Raw genomic sequence first — 19,673 nt, 5'->3', positions numbered from 1 at the left:
TTCAAAATCCTCTTCACTTAGAGATGGTGAGATGGCTTTTATCCCCAATCAGCTGGAGAAGGTTGTAAGGTGCACACCTGAAGGGTTAGAACCACAGGAGTTTCACCGTGGGGCCACAGGATTCATTCATGACCCCCAAAGAAGAGGAGGAAACATCCGTGATGCTCTCCTTTTCTGCTTCCTTCCCAAGGGCACTTTGGATGATGCAGACGACCCAAGCACCAGCGTCGGAGCCTATCACTACATGCTGGAGTCAAACATGGGGAAGACCATGCTGGAGTTTCAGGTGCCCGCTGCGTGTTTATTTTGCTGCACAGCCCCTAGAAGCCTGGGGGAATGCCAGTCTTATCACAAACAGCTCTTCGTTTATTTTGGTCACTTTAATTTAACCCTCTTAGGATCCAGCACGATAACTCTCTTTTAGCAGCACTGCAGTAGGCTAAAACAAACAAGTCAACAAAGCACAATCTTTGCCTCTTCAAAGAAGGTAGAAGACTTAAGCTAAGAAACAGGTAGGGAACATTACCATCTTATGACCCTAATAACAATTTACCAGCTTTTCAGTATAAAGCTCACCTTTAAATCAAATCAAACAGCTTGAAATACTACTGGTCATGACCGTTTGGTTCTTAATTTTCAGAAGTTATAAATGAAGGTGACTGCATGTATGTTAACAATTTCCCCATGTTATGATATTTTTGGTAAACAAGATCTGCCATCTCCTATCATTAAGTAAATTAAAAAATTTAGCAAGCTCTAGCTGTTTTCATTCCACTGCTGACAAGCAATAAGGAACTATATTACCTGTTATTTGTAAATTAATTATATTAGCAGTAAGAAGAAGAAGACGAGCTTACACTCATTGGATGCTTACATTGTCTGGCACTGTGCTAAGCATTTAACAAGTCTTACCATAATTTAACCTTTACAATAAACGTACGAGTATTTATTATACCATATCATCATTGAAGGAAGTATGACATACAGCTTAGTAAATGGCACAGCCTGGGTTCAGACCCAGGCAGTCTGATTTCTGAGTTCATATTTTGACTATTATCCTATATTGGGCTCGACAGACAAAAATTCAATAGTGGTTGAGAATGAAAAGTATGCTCTCTAAAAAACTAAATTTGAATACAGTTGACCATCCATATACATCAGTGCTACTAAGAATCAATATGCAGTGTTATAATAAGGAGACTTTACTTCCAAGATTTCTATTATTTTAGGTTAGAGTCCAAGAAGAAATCAGAATATAAAGTTTTATGGACAAAAATGTTCATCGTGGTATAATTTACAGTGGTGGTATAGCTGAACCCTAAAGCCAGCTTTCAAATACCATCTTTGGTACCTTTCAAATTCTTTTCCTGATTACAGTGCCACAGCCACTTACTTCTCAGCTGGATATGTCTGTCCTGCCCATTTTAAAATTCATTAATTTCACTCACCACTCTCTTGTTTGATTGAAGCAAAAATGCTCTTTTCTCATCCTTTCCTAGGAAGATCTCAGTCATCCAGATTTCTCCTTAAGCAGTTGTGGTCTCACTGACCTTTGATGTTGCTTGTCTTGGTTTGCAAAAGACCTTGAAGCTCACCTTCTGGTGTAGACAGCGGCTTGCAGCAGCCAGTGGTTCTCAGCCCAGGCTGGGGAGTGGGTTCGGCTGCTCACCTCTGAATCTGTTTTCTCATTTGTACATAAATCAGGAAGAATAATAGTAGCAGTAATAGCAGTGCTACCTCACTGTGCCATTGTGGAGATTAAACGAGACTGCATAGGGAGTTCAGAACGGCTCCTGGTATATGGTAAATTCTCATTAAAAAAATGACAACTGATAGATATATATTTCTGAAGAAGGCCTGCTTTACTTGAAATGCCAGAGGCTCCCAGATGGACTCCTCCAACAGCTTTATCTAACCTTAAGTCTCCAGAAGAGGACAAAGTAGCTTCCCAGCAATAAATGCTTCAGGGCCCTGGGTCTCCTGCATTGCAGGCAGATTCTTTGACAACTGAGCTATGGGGGAAGAAGCCCTGCTATAGAGTGAAACTGGCAAGAGTCATTTTTTATATCCCATAACAATCTAAAGTCAAACAGAGAAAACATAAAAAGGGAAGTGCATGACACAAGAAAAGGAACACAAACTAAAAAAAATCATACAGATCCAAGAGCCAAGCCTGTTCTACTGCTTGTCACCTGTGAACTCAGCCATTCTGAGACTCAGTTTTTCTCATCTACAAAATAAGAATCATGATGTCCATTGTGTAGACTTTTTGTGGGACTTATACAACGTGACATTTATAAAGCATTTAGCACAATGATGTCCTAAGAAAGAAATCATTTATTTTAATATCTCCTCTCTCCCTGACAGAAAAATATTGTATTTTTTTTTTCTTACAGAATGAATGTTGCCTGGCCAAAAACATGGTAGCTTGTATAGGATTTAGTAACTATTTTCAGAACAATTAAGAATGATTTTTTTTAATGCAGTGGGTTAGTCTGCCAAATATAGGGAAGGCAAAAAAAATTTTTTTAATTTTTAAATTCTGTCCAAGTACTATGAAAGGCTGTACTCAACCTTCTTTTAGTAAAACTTTTTTTTTTTAATTGCCTTACTATGGGCTGCATGTTTTCTGTGTGGTCTGCGTAGTAAGGTATTTAAGAATGTGAAATAATAATTTGACTCATATTGTGGAAATGCTTCATAAATTCTCATAAAGGAGGCTGGGTGCCTGATGCAGGAAAAATCCAAACTCCCTCCTCCCAGTAGGGATGCTGGCAACCCACAGGGAGGGCCATGAAGTACATCCCTCTTCCTTCCTCCAGCCCCAGGCTGCTTGCTGGTTTCCTACACATTCCTCCGGGGCCTGGGTTAAATGCATCAACTTGTTTCTGCTCATAATGGCAATTGACCACAGGCCTGGGCTGTTTGCAGTCCACACAGCAATTCAGTCCCCACGGTGGGTAATAGATGTGTGTTTGTATCTAGCTACGGATGACTATACAGCCTAAAGACAAAACTGGCGTCTCCTGACTGCCCTCGGGCTTTCCAGGGGGAGCCGTTAAGCAGGCAGAGCTCAGAAGAAACCTGATAGGTTTCTGCTTACCTTCACTTCGTGGGCGGGAGGCTGGGGTGCCTGTTTAAGGTAGCCTTGCCTCTCTCCGTAGAGAAAACTGCCTCTTGTTTGCAGGGGTGGGATGGCGGAGGCTCTAGCCACTGGGTCTTGTCAAGGTCAGATTCAAGGCAGACTTTGACTGAAGCTGGTTAATATATTTATTCTGAAGCCTAATGCAATCCAAAGATGAGCTGTTTATTTACATCTTTGCTAAATTCTCCAGGTTGCCTTTTAAAACCTCATCCCATAAACAAATTTCCTCTTAAATCCATTCTCTTGGGTGGGGAGACGGTGCCCACCTGCTTTTCAAGTTCTCCATTTACACTGTTTGTTTTTCTTATTCCTGATGAATCACAGAACCAAGCCAGTCTCCCAGACAGAGTTCCAGAGAGAAGCAGTGTTCATTTTCTCCCTGCAAAGTAGCTGGGAGGCCACACATTGTTTCTCTTGGAGGCAACACCAGGAAGCTCTGTGAGGACAGACCCCTGTCGTTGGTTTAGATTTAATGATGACAACATGAACCAGAAAAGCTGTAGAATGAAAGCTACAACTGCAGTGTTCCTAAAGAGAAGAAAACACAGGACTCAGTTCACCATTTGATTTCGGATTTACTTATGGGGGCTCCCTGTGGCTCAGACAGTAAAGAATCTGCCTGCAGTGCAGGAGACCCAGTTTCTATCTCTGGGTCAGGAAGATCCCCTGGAGAAGGAAATAGCTTTCCACTCCAGGAGTCTAGCCTGGAGAATTCCATGGATAGAGGAACCTGGTGGGCTACATACAGTCTATGGGTCACAAAGAGTCAGACACAACTGAGCAACTAATACTTGGTAAAGGGAACTGGCTACATAATTTATGGGGCCTGGTGCAAAATGAAAGTTTAAGCCTTTTGTCCAAAAATTGCTATGAATTTAAAGATAGCAAAGCACTAAACTAAGCTCAAAGCCTGTGTGACTGCACAGATCACAAGCTTGTGAAACTGCCCTAGTCCCTGAGACAAGATCCCCAGAACAGCCCAGACTAGGGTAAGAAGAGTCAAGCATTCAACTGGGGTACCAAATTTGAAGGAGCAACAAAAATTTCAGTAATCAAGGCAAATAATATTATAATGCAATACATTTAAAACTCAAACGTGCAAAAATCTATGAAAAATGCAACATCCAAATTTTAAATAAAGATAAGATTTTAAATAAAAGACCCTGAACTTGTACGACTCACCTTAAGTCTTGCTTCATTCACCTGGCCCTAGTCTCAACCCCATCTCTAGGCCAGCTTCTTGTTTATCTGTAAGCCCATGCAGAGAAGCCAGGCTTCTAGGTCAGCCTATGTTACAAACACAGCTCAAAGACTGCAGTGAGGAAGAAGCAGGACAGATAGCTCACCAAACAGACTTCATTCAAAATGATGGGGCTTCAACAAGTAGAAAACAAGGCTGAGAAGACCAGGCAGTGACGATTCATGGGAAAACTAGGAAGTGAGTCCTCACAGAAGCCCATAGCCACCCTCTCCTTGCCAGTCTTTCATAATGCAAGGATTTCCAATGGCATCAATGATAAGCACGGAAGGATTTCCTGGGGTTGAGCCAGGGTTCGCACAGCTTCAGGAAGATCTGAAGATAGCGAACTTGGTCAGTTCAGGCCAGTTCAGTTCAGTCGCTCAGTCGTGTCCGACCCTTTGTAACCTCATGGACTGCAGCACACTAGGTCTCCCTGTCTATCACCAACTCCAAATCAATGTCCATTGAGTCGGTGATGCCATCCAACCATCCCATCCTCTATCGTCCCCTTCTTCTCCCGCCTTCAATCTTTCCCAGCATCAGGGTCTTTTCAAATGAGTCAGCTCTTCACATCAGGTGGCCAAAGTATTGGAGTTGCAGCTTCAACATCAGTCCTTCCAATGAATACTCAGGACTGATTTCCCTTAGGATGGATTGGTTGGGTCTCCTTGCAGTCCAAGGGACTCTCAAGAGTCTTCTCCATCACCACAGTTCAAAAGCATCAATTCTTGGTCATGTGATGGGAAATAAAGAAGTGGGACAACAACTGCTTGATGATAGGATAGAAATTTAGACAAACCAGAGGGGATAAGGAGGATAATCCTCCTCCTGCAGGCGAAAACAGTCCAAGTCTCAGTGGGGAAGTTTTATAACAGGGGTAGGTTGCCAAGGGATATGAGAAAGATTTCCAGTTCTGTTCACAGAATTGTGGGTTCCACAGTGTTAGGAGGGTTGCTGAGTGACACAACAGAAATTTATCTGGATGTGGGGCTTGGCTCATAAATAAGAATGAAAGCTTAGAGGACATTGGAGGAAAAATATATTATGAAGGCGACAGTTATCAGAGGATGGAATTAAGAGCTCTGTTAGCAATAGGTTGTTTCTCAAACTGGGCCACACAGATGCAAGGACGATGCCAGGAGGGTTACTGAAGTCACAGAATAAACTCAATACCTCTTTCTGGGCTGTCAACATTACGTGAAGATCACAGGATAAGGAAAGGAGTGGAGTGGCATTCATTTTCCGCTTTAAGGAAATGGACATACACAATAAAATGCAAAATTTAAGAGGAGTCTTACAATAAAACATGTGTCAATATTGTCCCTCCTGTAACACCATGGAGACTACTTCATATCAGAACCTAAAGAGCATTCCTATCCTCTTTTTTATGTCTGCAAAGCATTCGGTGAGTAGGCCTGAGGGTATAGCAAGGAGGGCAACACAAGTTTGCCTTCCTCAGCCACTGGGGTTATCTTGATAAAAGACACAGTGGTCAGATTAGATTATGGATTTGGTTGGGGAACAAAAGATTCTCACTTTCCCAAAGTAGCACAGTGATGTGGCAGAGTGGAAATCTGGATGGGGGCAGAGAGAAGTGGAGAGGAGTCATAAGAGGGGTGAGTTCCCCTGGCACTGGATCCAGGGCCCTGGGCAGACATGCGGTCAGTGTGTGGCTCAGCTGGTGTCCATGTTATATTTTAATTAATGGAAGCACATGGCTTTGCCCTTACCAAGGTCTCTGCTCTTGGGCTTCCCTGATGGCTCAGACAGTATCTGCCTGCAGCGTGGGAGACCCGAGTTTGATCCCTGGGTCGGGAACATCCCCTGGAGAAGGGAATGGCAACCCACTCCTGTGTTCTTGCCTGGAGAATTCCATGGACAGAGGAATGGCGGGCTACCGTCCATAGGGTCGCAAAGAGTCAGATACAACTGAGCGACTAACAATGTGTGTTCTTGTGGTGCTTACCACGTAGTAATACATACACAAAATCCTAAACCGAAAAGAAGAAAAGCATTACATTCTAAGGGCAATTTAAACATGAGAATAGTGCTATTCAGACATGAGACATTTAGACATGAGAATATTTATTCTGATGATCTTATCTTTTTAAATTTTACCTCATAATTTTAAGGTAACTGTAATCTCAAACTGAGTTTATGTCTCCAGATTTCATAGTGAAAACGTTTTCCAGAGCTACCAGACATAAAGACAATAAAAGTCCGCTTTTTTTTTTTTTGAATGGGCATAAGACATCTGTTCAAATGTTAAGCTTTCATAATTTGTCTCATGATCAGGAAGTTCCTTAACTGTATTGTTATTTTCCAATAGGTATGTGGCTGTGGTTTATACTCCCACTAATCCACTGTAGACGTTTCCCTGATCAAAAAAGAAAGAAAAAAAAAATGTAGATAACTTCAATGGAAGACTGCTAATCCTAATCAGATTGGAAAAACAAAATCTTCAGTATGTTGAATAGGTTAGCTTGATACTCAGTATCATGCAGGGAAAGGATGATGCTGACAGAAAGGCTAAATGCTGTGCTCAGCCCTGGCCGTTGGATGTGAAAACTGTGGGCGGCTTTAATGTCAGTTTCTGTAGTTATATGCTCCATTATATGCTCTATATTTATTTTTTTGCCTGAATTTTTTAAAATTTAAATTATTTTCATATGGCATACTGTCACATGGTTCAAAGCTCAAAAGGTACAAACGAGTGTCAGAGGAAAGTCTAGCTTCATTTTTCTCCCCAGAGGCGACTCATGTTCCCAGATTCTTTTGTATCTTGTCAGAAGTCTTCTAGGCATTTATAAGCAAATATTTATAGGCATCTTCTAATTCTTTTTTAATCAAATAGTAACACACAGTATATATGTTGGACACCTTGCTTTTAACAACACCTCACAGAGACTCTGCATTAGAACGAGAGAGCCTTCTCACCCTTTGTGATTGCGTTGTATTTGGTAGGATGACTGTGTTGTAAGGGAGAAAGAATCATTTTCTTTTTATTCTTCTGAATTCTTAGCCGAGACTCCTGTAATGAAAGACAGATTAGAAAGAGAAAAACATAAGTACGCCTCATGTATATGTGAGAGATACCCAGGGAAAAATGAGGAGCTCCACAAGGTGGCTTAGAATTCAGGATTAAATACCATCTTACTACGGAAGGGAGAGGGGTATAGCCCTCTCGGGAAAGCACATGTGAGCCTGCTCAGTTGCTCAGTCATGTCTGAATCTTTGCAGCCCATGGACTATAGCCCATCAGGCTCCACATGGGTCCTCTGCCCGTGGGATTCCCCAGGCAAGCATACTTGAACAGGCAGCCATTTCCTCCTCCAGGGAATCTTCCCGACCCAGGAATCTAACCTGTGTCTCTTAGGTCTCCTGCACTGGCAGAAAGATCCTTTACTGCTGAGCCACCAGGGAAGCCCCTCAGGAGAAAGGACGTAATCTTTAAGATGAATTGATCCTTAGAAGAATAGATAGGAGATAAGATAGTGACAAAGTTTGGCTGAGCATGGAGTGGACTTCAGTTTCTACTTCTGTGATAAGAGTCAGTATACCCTGGTTGATGAAACTTCTGGAGAAAGGAGTTACAACAATTAAGTTCCTTTTGGAGGATCTGTCTTTTGGGAGATAAGGGGAGTTCAGAGAAAGCCTCTTCCTCTGTTTGCAGTTTTTTAAGTAGTCACAGCTCAAAATAATCAATATACCAAAGTTGCATATTTGGGGGTGCTATTTTCTGCTACACTTCAGGATTTAACCATTCCTTTTTGTAACCATTTCATTTAAGCATTCCTTTAAAAATGAACATTTAAAATATTGCCAGTCTCAGGCAATTTTCTTTAAACTGATGCAATGAATTGCCTACACATTATTCGAAGATGTGCTGGTATATTTATATAACTTCCTGGGTGTAAAATTATTACAGCATATGTGTTTACACTGTTGAGAGGTATTTGTCCATTATTTAATAGTTCATGCCAAATGTAGATAAAACAGAGGAGGGAAGGAAAAACGCTCCGGAAGCCTCCGACTGTGGTATTTGAAAAGTCTCAAAGTGTTCTGACAATACTGTATATTCCATTTTCCTGATATAGTTGGGAGTTAGAGTTTGGCAATCACTGAGGCACTTTCTTTCACATTTCTGCTTTGAGACTAATGACAAGCATTTGGGTTTTATAGGAGCTTATGACCATTTTCCAACTATTGCACTGGAACGGAAGCCTCAAAGCCCTTCGTGAAACAAAATGTTCCCGACAGGTGAGAGTTTTCCAATAAAAAGCAGGTTTGTGCTGTATGGCATCTCCCACTGAGGTTCCTTTATCTGAATTTTTCTCTGTTTAGTGCCTTGTTTATTAAAAGCAGAGGAGATATATATACTGTGCTTAGTCACTCCATTGTGTCCGACTCTTTGAGACCCTCTGGACTATAGCCCACCAGGCTCATCTGTCCATGGGATTCTCCAGGCAAGAATACTGGAGTGGGTTGCCATGCCCTTCTCCAGGGGATCTTCCCAACCCAGGGATCAAACCCAGATCTCCCTCATTGCAGACAGATACTTCACTGTCTGAGCCACCAGGGAAGTATATGTATACTAACGTGTAAATTTATGTGCATTTATGTGCACATAACTATATGTGCACTATATATAAGTGTGCTGCTGCTGCTGCTGCTAAGTCGCTTCAGTCGTGTCCGACTCTGTGCGACCCCATAGATGGCAGCCCACCAGGCTCCCCTGTCCCTGGGATTCTCCAGGCAAGAACACTGGAGTGGGTTGCCATTTCCTTCTCCAATGCATGAAAGTGAAAAGTGAAAGTGAAGTCGCTTAGTCGTGCCCGACCCTCAGCGACCCCATGGACTGCAGCCTTCCAGGCTCCTTCGTCCATGGGATTTTCCAGGCAGGAGTACTGGAATGGGGTGCCATTGCCTTCTCCGATAAGTGTACTAACATATATATATGTATATATATATATATCTGATATCTCTATCTGATCTCTCTCTGATATATCCATCTAGATTTAGATCTAGATATATCAGTCCAGTTGCATCAGGGACTGACCACATACACACACTAAGAAGAATGTTGGCTGGCCATAGGACAGATTTAGACACCTGTACTGAACACTCCTGCTAGAATGGAGGGATCACTAAGACAGGCTTAGTTCCTGAGTCAGATATGCAACTACTCCATGCAGTGTGCCCCCTCCCACTCTTCAAGGCAGAAAGAAATGTGAGTCTGCACCGCCTCCAAACCTCCTGACCAAGAACAGGTAGTTATTTGTAGCAGGAAGATTCTTCTCACCCCCACCAAACATTCCCAGTGGGCAACAGAACTGATTATAAAGGTGGGAGACATGGTGTTTCCATCACTTCAATTTTTCGTTTTTGTTTTCTATACCTTCAGTTTTTTGTTTTTTCAATCACTTCAGTTTTGGGGTTTGGAAGTTTCTTCTTTATTTTTCAGAGACAGGGTTTCACTATTTCTTAGCTATCTATGAAAAGCATCCTGCCCCCTTTTTTGGTGGCAAAGGCAAACCCCCTCCCATGGTTCTCACCCTACTCAATGGTTCTCACCCTACTATCACTTAAGATTTATTCTTCCTTTGTCCCATTAGATTTTGAGGATAGTAGTTTATTTTTGAGAATTTGCTAACAGGAAGTTGTATGAGGAGCAAAGCCTCTACTAGTCGGCAAGATGAGGGGGGATGTAAAAGTTTTCCATGCACTGCTGCCCCAGGAGTTTTTAGTTGTTCTTTGCCTAGAAAGCCTGGCTTTCAAAATGTCAAAGATGGAAAAGAAATGAGTAGCTGACAATGGCTTTGGCTATTTTTTTCTTTTCCTTTGATTTCATAAAAAGCCTTTGAAACATGCCGAGTTGGTTACAAACACTTTTCCGTGATTGTTTTTAATTTGTTAAGGTCATAAATAAATACCATATGTTCTTGAAAATAAAAATAAGCAACGCATCCACTCCACAAGGTCTTCTTAAAGAGCGTTCATCAAACTTATACATGACATTAAGTGAATGGGCAAATTTTAAGCATGAGAATTGGAAGACAGTGATGAATTTTGCATTGTTTGCAGAAAGTAAGAGACAATGCCCATAGTTACCATTATGATATCCATGATGATAATACCTATATTCCATAATTTTTAGGGTCCTTCCCATAGTTACTGTGAGCCATTTAGTCCGTCATCTTCCTTATGCTAACAACACAGCAGTTAGGAAGCTGACTCTCCTGGTGTCTAAGTCTTGTCCTGACTCAAAGCTTCCTGTTTTCTGCAGTAAAAGTAAAAGTGAAGTCGCTCAGTTGTGTCCGACTCTTTGCGACCCCATGGACACCAGGCTCTTCCGTCCATGGGGTTTTCTAGGCAAGAGTACTGGCGTGGGTTGCCGTTGCAGTGGGTGTGACCAAACCCAGTTCTTCCTGAATCTTCTGTGCAGTTGTTTCCCTCCACTTTGCCAAAGGAGCTAATGTTGGGCAGAAGGGTTATAAATAAATGAGGTAAAGCTCATACTAATTGTTGTAAGAATGTAGTTCCAAAGGAACATATATTTTCCAGTGAGGTTAGAGTTCTGTTCTGTGAACAATATTATGTCATTCCTGGTGGCAGTGCTTTGATTCAACCTGGAGTAACCTTTACTTTGGGTACCAACTTAAGTCATTTTGATCCTTTAAGAGGTGTGTCCTGGGGCTGGGCTTCAGTTCATGAACATCAGAGAGGCTTGGTTGTTGGTAGAACCCCCACGGGTGTTTGTGTGCTGGGGTTGGGGGTGGAGGCCTAGGAAACAAAGTGTCAGAAGGCCACGAGCCCAGGTACTTTGGTTGCTCTTCACTGATGCTCTGGACCTCGTCTCTTGGTTCCCAGGAAGTCATCTCCTACTATTCCCAGTACTCCCTGGATGAGAAGATGCGCAGCCACATGGCGCTAGACTGGATCATGAAGGAGCGGGAGTCGCCGGGAATCCTCTCCCAAGAGCTGCGAATGGCCCTGAGGGAGCTGGAGGAAGCCAGGAAAGCAGGACAAGAACTAAGGTTTTACAAAGAGAAGAAAGAGATCCTGAGTTTAGCCCTGACGCAGATCTACAGTGGTCCTGATGCCTCTTCACCCAGTGATGACCAGCTGAGCCTCACGGCCCTTTGTGGCTATCACTAGCAAGACCAGGTCCCAGCTGCCCCCAAGGTGGGCAGAAGCCGGACCCTCCCATGAGGAAGCTCGTGGAGAGGTTTGGTCCCCAGAGGCTTTAGCACTTCTAGATGCTACGTGAAAGCGGTAGTATTTCTCCTCACTTACTCCATGCGCAGTATCTCAAGAGTAGTAGGACCCTTACAGGACCCAGCGTCCCCCTCAATGCAATTTCCCCATCGCATTCTCAATAGTTCCACCTCAGGCCGAAAGGATGAAGATGGGATTGTTTGGAAAATATTTCCCAGGCCTGGCTTCAACATGAAGCCTGGCTAACATGTGCCTTGCTGGATTACGTATGTTGTTTCAAAGAACCAGTGTAGTAACTCCGAAAAGAACACCAGCCAGGACTAGGGAAAGTAACATGATAGCAATTAAAAAATACTTGGGATTAAAAAACAATATGGATTATTTTTTAAAATATCCAGGGGTCAGAGTTTCTTCTTAAGCTTTGTCAGCGGCAAGATCATTTACACTCCACTAGGTGTAACATAAAACTTCAGTGGGGATTCTATCTGGACATCCCACTATCAAAGGTTTTGAAGTGGTAATGGTACGAAAATACTATATAAATGTAACGTGGCTTAAAATGTCATTATCATAATTTTTTTTTAAAAGCCCGCTCTTCCATATGGGGATTAATGTCACCCAGGATAGCATCCTCACTTGTTTTCCTCAAGAAGAATGAATATCCAGTTTTTGTGAGTCCTCTATCAGTCATGTGCATTTTTAACTTGAAAACAGATGAAGTGCTTAATTTCCATGTCTGCCACCTCAGTCATATATCTATAATGGGGACAGTTACTGGCATTTCTAAGATTAAAACATTTTGAAAAATCATTAGCACTTAACAGTACTTATATTTACATTTGATTTGTTTCTCCTGCATTAGAGAAAAGGAATTATTAATTGTCTTTGTTGTTGTTCAGGAACTTAAGCCACCAGTAGCTCAAACATAATGTCACTTTTCCGTTTAAATTACTGGACTCTTCTTTAAAGGACGGATAAAACATCGCCATCTCTCCTTTAAAATGGCTTGGGTCAATCAATTGATTAGAAAACCAAAAGCAAATACAAACCATTTTTTATGGTTCTTCGTCACTCACATCTAAGAGTGGTAGCAGTGCCCGTTTTAAACACTTATAAATAATTCCTTAGTTTTAACATGGGATGGATTATCTTGCATTTACTCCAATGTCAAACTTAATAAAAACAGTTTTCTCAATTTTCAATAAGATTTCCTTTTTTTTCCTGTTTAGGCAAATTCACATTAATTTTCATGAAAGCTGAAACCATTATAATTACACTAATGTTTACAAAAATGTGATAGTTGTGGCTTCATATCTAAATATCTACAGTGCTAATTGTCACTCTTTGAATCCCCAAGAAACTGTATACTGAGCATGTATTTTGGAAGTAGCCTTATTAATAAAAATTAACTTCACACATCATATTTCTCACCCCAGGGAAAAATTTAGCTATATACCTTCCCTACTCAAATCTCTTGCAGAGGTAATACTATATAATATTAGATACATTTCATTTAAAATATTCATTTAACAACAACAACAAAAAAAATCACACCCCTCCCCATAATGAGGCTAAATGTCGCCTAGAAGAAATTCCCAAATAGAAATTAGAATGTCTGTAAATGAATACATTTTAAAGTTAAATCACTTCCTATTTAAAGCAATGTTTTCAAGAAGTCATTACTCTTTATCATTTCAGAAAAGCTACAGCTTCCCGTGTTAGGCGTGATGAAAAGTAGGTACGTCTGTATTGCATTTGCAGTCTTTAACAATGACCACCTCAGGCCGACACTATCTAACTAGATACAGGAACAGGAATCTGCTAGAAAATATTAAGTGTAGTCTCTGCCTGGCAGTTAGAAAAACTGTACCCATTCCGTACACTGGAAGCGGAGGCTCTGGCTTGGCCGCTATCAACTTTTCCTGGCTGGTCAAAACTGCCCACTCTTCCCGCCACGGTGTGGGAGTTTCAGCAAAATAAGCAAAGGTCAGAATCTTTGCCACTGCCTTTAATGTTTACTTATCACAAATTAGTACCAGCTAAGACCTAATGTCTGTTGGTATATCACATAAACATCTGTAATTCTGGCCTTGAGACTAGCAGGGTTAAAGAGCAAAGTAGACTATTATTATTCATTTTCTATATCTTGTTCTCAATAACACACTGGGTTGAATGGGCCTGGAGTGGAGGATTCTCTACTTAAATATATAGAACCCTGGGTTCTAACATTTTGTGGTTACAAATTCTTTGAGAATCCGATAGAAGTTATGAACCTTATCCTAGGAAAACTGAATGAAACAGTTACATTCAAAACTACACAGACTGTTTCAGAGTGTATGTGAACCCCCCCAAATCCATACATTGCTCTGTTGAAAGGACCCCCAGTTTAGAACTCTTAATTTTCGCATATCTACTTGCTCCAACCTAACTCAGACATAGTCCCATGAACCTATCTCTGAGACAAATGTCATCATCCTTAAATACAGAATTGCACTGATTTGTGACAAGAGATAGTTTAATTTTCACAAAACCCAAATACCCCAGATTGTTATGAAAAAAACCGCTTAAAGCAAATTAGTCACTTAACTTGTATGAACATATCAGAATATCACAGATTTAATAAAGTCATTTTCCTCTAATGATCAGAATTTGGTTGTCCATTTGTTCAATATGTTTGCTGTTACATTCATTCACCTATTTCTAGAAAAGGAAAAGAATCAAGCCATAGATATTCTTGAAATGCTGTACCTACATCAACGATAAATCTGATCAGCTAGGTCTCAGGAACACAAGAAAGAAAATATAAAAGCTTAACACCTTTCAATTTCTTTAGAGAAAGTTTCTGATATCAGGAGCACTGTTGTAGTTGACTTTATCTCTGAAATGCTTTAGAAGGTTCTCAGTTATGTCATGCCATGCCTTTCTTTATTGCCAAACGACAAAAGAAGCCAGACTAAGAATATTTTTATTACCCTTGACTATGTTTACAGGTGAAGACTATTTAAGACATTAGCTCTTGTATATTGCTGATTTTTGTTTTGTTTTGTTTTACCTCGCAGAAATGCAAAACTCAAGATTTCTTCTATGGTGTCCACCATGTTAAAGGGTGAATATTAAGATTATTTTTAGCCAGGGATCCAGGGAAATGAAAATTATTTTTCCTTCCCCAGTAGTTCTCAACTTTGGCTCACATTAGAAATATTCAAGGAGATTTAATAGATCCTAGCTATTCAGACTGGAGAAGACAATGGCAACCCACTCCAGTACTCTTACCTGGAAAATCCCATGGATGGAGGAGCCTGGTGGCCTTCAGTCCATGGGGTCACGAAGAGTCAGACACTACTGAGCAACTTCACATTCACTTTTCACTTTCATGTGTTGGAGAAGGAAATGGAAACCCACTCCAGTGTTCTTGCCTGGAGAATCCCAGGGACGGGGGAGCCTGGTGGGCTGCCGTCTATCGGGTTGTACCCAGTGGGACACAACTGAAGCAACTTAGCAGCGGCAGCAGCAGCAGCTATTCAGACTATCCCCAGATCAATGAAAGTGGGATCTCTGGAAGTGGGACCCAGCCATCAGTATTTTTCAGAGGTCCCAGGTAGTCCCAGTGTGCAATAAGTTTGAGAACCATGGTTCTACCCAGGAAGTTCTGGCTTAAAGGCCTGCAGCCTAACTAGTGGGAGCTGTTACTTAACTTGGCACTGGCCCCAAATTAAAAACATTGAACTCTTCTGATCTAGGTAGGAGCAAAACCTTTTGCTTGAGCAAGAGGCTTTCCTGGAGCCCAGAACTAAAGCAAGGGCAAATATGTGCTCACACACACATATCTTAGCAGGAGAGCCAGACTTTGTTCCAGGTCCAGGATTTTTCTCAAATATGCTGTACAAACTACCTGTACCAGAATCATCCTTTAAAAATACAAGTTCCTGGTCCACGCCCAGACCTGCTAACCAAATTCCAGGACAGAGTCTGGATTATTTACCATTTCACCAGGTGTTTCTGATCACATGTCAATTTGAAGAGCTACTTCTTTAGTAGGCAGCACAGCCTTGGCCTAACATAATCAGCCTCTTGGTGGACAGTACAGAAAGGAATGAAGGAGGATAGGGGAGGTTGCCTCTTCACTCTCCTGGAGCTACAGAGAAGCAGAAGGGCTAGCTGACTTTTCTCTCCCAAAAGAGTAGCTCCCACTCTTTTTATAACTTTGGCTCCAACATTTGGAATTAGCTTTAATCTCTTTACTGGAAACCGTGAAAATCTTCTATTAGCTTATGGTTAACGTCATTTCTTTAAACCTCACCCAACCTGGTAGCACATTCTCTCTTGGTGCAAAGTAAGTTGTGGGAAAGGGAAGCAGAAGTTCTTCCTGAGAGCTGAGTGATCGTTGGTTCCCAAGTGAAAGTCCTGGATTACTCTCTATTTATAGGCAGTTCCCAATTTTAGCAGCAAGCATGTTTCACAAGTCCATTTGTAATTCAGTTGTTCAGTCCTAACGATGCATTTTTCCACAGGAGCAAGGTCATAAATGATGGCAAGTTTCCCAGATGAGCCTATGTAAACAAATATATATATGCAGTATGCACACATGCTCAGTCGTGTCCGACTCCTTGCGACCCCATGGACTGTAGCCCACCAGGCTTCTCTGTCCACAGGATTTCCCAAGCAAGAACACTGGGGGATCTTCCCAAGCTAGGGATCAAACCTGTGTTTCTTGCATCTCCTGCATCAGCAGGCAGATTCTTTACCAACTGTGCCACCTGGGAAACCCCATATAAACAACAGGGTAACTTACAAATGAATCTATGGGACACAATATGGCTCTAGGTTGTAGGCAGGGAAGAGCAGAATAAGGGAGACAGCTGTGGGTCTCAGGCATATTACTGAAGACCTCCCTAGGGCATACGTCTTCATCTCAAACTGGTTCTCCAGAAAGTCCCTTCGTTTTCTCTTTGCTCCCCACCCCCACCCCAAGATTAGTTGGACAATACCCCACCCCTTGCCATCACTTGTTCCTTCTGATCACAGCTTCTTCTACTTGCTGACTTACTGAAGAAGTGCTTTCCTTCCTGCCTATCCCACAAACACTTTGAAAATTTCTAACAACTGGCATCCCTAGAAATAGGAACATTGGATGACCTAAAAATGGTAGCTACTGAGCCTCTGTGCAGGTCCTGCAGAGAAAGACACAGGCACTGGACGTGGAGCTGCACTCTCCCACCCCTATGCTCTCCTACTTCCTTGGTGTCCTCAGTGGACGCCCCCACGGCATTGCCCCACCCTGAGCACGGATGCCCCATAGCTAGCCAGTGATCCTGGGTAATCTGGCTCAAAACTGCCAACTGGACTGATCAGTCCATCCCCCTCAAGAAAGGGGGACCAAGAAACATGAAAGGAATTTGGCAGTTCGAGATGGGAGCTCAAATTGGAAGAGTCAGGTTGATGAGTGCTGGGCAAGTTGAAAGGATGAGGAAGAAGGAATGGTGCGTCAGCAGAGGAAGCTGGTCAGTAGGACGAGAATAAGATGGTCAGTGCAGACAGCAAAAAGAGACAGAATCACAAGTTGAAGGCGAGACTATGAGGCCCACGAGGAAACAGGAAGAGCGGCTGGCCCACACCCCCTGCAGTAAATTCGCTTCCTCTTTATCTGACTAGATCAACACTTTGCAACCAAAGAAATCTCACCTGACTAATTTCAGAGCAAAAAGACTCTAGATTTACCTGGACTTTTCCTCCTGAGAAGAGACCAAGAAAACTGACATGAGGCAAAACAATAGAAATAGAAGCGACAGAAATGCTGCTGAGGAAATTAGACTGAGGACTGGCCAGACAGTTAGGTTTCTGCCCACTCATTGCCCCTTCCCCTCCAATGTAAGCTCTCACACCAGTCAGGAGTCCTTCCCAAATCTGCAACAAATGTACGTATTATGTGCTAACCCTCGTGTTTTTCCTCCCCTTCACAGAAATTCCTGTGTTTTCATGTTCCACAGGAACAGAGGGAAATAGAATTCTATGTTTACAGGTAGAATTCATAATCTCAAATAAATGTTGCATCTTTAAAAATTAATCACCTTGGGAAACTAATAATGTAATTTGACAATGCTCAAGAGTGCTGTCTTTGCCAAAGACATTTCTGTCACGAACGCCTCTCTGGGAACAGCCTCTAAGTCCATGTGAGCGAAGGAAGAAAATCAGTTTCTTTTGTCAGCAGAAAGCACCTTACCATCCTGAACAGACTCGTTTATTTCAGTATCTCAACTATTAGTCCTAATACTTAGCAGGTAGTAAGTATAGTTGAATCCGAATTTCTACTCGAGGAACATTCAGTGACTGTTTGTCATCATGCCTTGGTGCCTTCCTTACTCCTTGCTTGATCAGTTAATTCCTTCATCAGACCTGGCTTTGATCTACGGGATTAGTTAGTGATCACTCACTAATTAGTCAGGATTACCCAGTGGCTCAGCAATAAAGGATCCACCTGCCAAGCAGGAGACACAGGTCCGATCCCTGAGTGGGGAAGATCCCCTGGAGGAGGGCATGGCAACCCTCTGCAGTATTCTTGCCTGGTGAATCCCATGGACAGAGGAGACTGGCAGGCTACAGTCCACGGGGTCGCAAGGAGTTGGACACAACTGAAGATACTTAGCATGCACACGTGCAGCAAGGCAAACCCAAAAAAACCCTACTTGCCAAAAGGGGAGTCCATTGGCTGAAAAGGGGGAGTTTATTGACACAAACAAGTCCTGGGACAGTGTTTACACCAAGTACGTCTGGATCCCAGAGCATAAATCAGTACTTGACCTCTCACTGTACAGATGTGAGATGTGTACATGTGTACTGTGCAGGTGTGAACATGTGTGCACACTCATTTGTGTCACTACTCGTTTCTCAAATCTCCTTTCTTTTGTGTTGGCTCCATTTTAGCAAGGCTCTCTCCCCTTGGAGCAGCAAGATGGTAGCCAGCAGTTTCATTCTCACACCAGAGCAGAGTGAGCCATTCTCTTCCCGGCAGTGGTGAATCCAGAACTGAGGGCCACAGGGGCGTTTCTGTTGACTCAGTCACCCAAGTCTCAGGTCCCCCCACCTGAACTAGTGATAAAGCTGTCCCATCTCCATGACCTGGACCAGGCTGGGGAGCCATCGTCGCCTCAGGCAAATATGGGTTCAGATAGGAACACAGGGGAAAATGTGGCCATTTCCTAGGACACTTTTGAAACTGCTTCTCCTCAAGAGACTTCAGAGACAGAGTGAATAATAGAAGAAATGCTGTCTCTCCAACTACTGGTTGGGGAACAGGATTCTGGGTAGACCAGATGTTCATTCTGAATACATTTGTACCATTTCCAAAAATCCAATTCACTCTCAAAGGACAACTTTTGTCACCATTAAGGATGTTCAAAAGAACGCTTTCCCCCTGGAGGGGAAATCTAAAAGTGTTTCCAGGCCAATCACAGCACCGCCATAAGCACATAGGCTCTCTGAGGACTGGCCTGAGGGAATGGTGCTCATGTGTATGCAAAGAGCTCTGCTGTGTGGAGAGGCCTAATCACTGGCATTACTCTGCAGTCACACTTCATATATCTTCAGTGCTGATGAATTGTTGCTATGCTGGGGAGTCAGGAAACTTCCTCTGGTCTATTTCTGGTGGGCCCTGGCTTTCATTATCAGTGGCTGCTAATGCTTTTAATAAAAAAGAAAACAGTGGATCCCAACAATGAAAAACAGTTGTGGCAAAACTGGACAGCGCAATAGCCTGGAGGGTTTGCTTGCCCAACTCATGGTTGAGCACTATGTGACCTTAAGTACGGCTCCACTCTGACCCGGGAGTTACGACGCAGGTAGCCATAAAATGCTTTTGGAAACAATTCATTCTGAGGCAATCCCTTGTGTATCTCTCAGATATTTCCATATTTCCATGTAGTCATTAGCTAGATGATGTCTGGAAGTAAATAGACAGTACTTAGTGTGAGCAGATTTTCATAGTGAAAATTCTGAAAATGCAGGTGACCCAGGGAAGTACCTGGTTGTCAGAACTGAAACGTTAACAGGAGTGACTTCCCTGGTAGTCCAGGA

At 42.4% G+C, this 19,673-nt stretch overlaps 1 protein-coding gene across 1 annotated transcript in view; it reads left to right on the top strand.

The window, feature by feature from the left end:
• LIX1 (limb and CNS expressed 1) overlaps nucleotides 1-14,248 on the top strand; it is a 55,525-nt gene extending 41,277 nt beyond the window's left edge. Inside the window, exons 4-6 of the mRNA XM_069592646.1 lie at nucleotides 191-286; nucleotides 8,568-8,645; nucleotides 11,256-14,248. Of these exons, the coding sequence (XP_069448747.1) occupies nucleotides 191-286; nucleotides 8,568-8,645; nucleotides 11,256-11,543 (462 nt within the window). The 3' untranslated portion in view covers nucleotides 11,544-14,248. The remainder of the gene's footprint in view (nucleotides 1-190; nucleotides 287-8,567; nucleotides 8,646-11,255) is intronic.
• The last annotated feature ends 5,425 nt before the right edge of the window (nucleotides 14,249-19,673 follow it).

The sequence above is a fragment of the Ovis canadensis genome, chromosome 5, assembly GCF_042477335.2.
Source record: "Ovis canadensis isolate MfBH-ARS-UI-01 breed Bighorn chromosome 5, ARS-UI_OviCan_v2, whole genome shotgun sequence".
NCBI lineage: Eukaryota > Metazoa > Chordata > Mammalia > Artiodactyla > Bovidae > Ovis > Ovis canadensis.
Note: the sequence above shows the minus strand (reverse complement) of the source record. Positions and strands in the feature narration are given on the sequence as shown.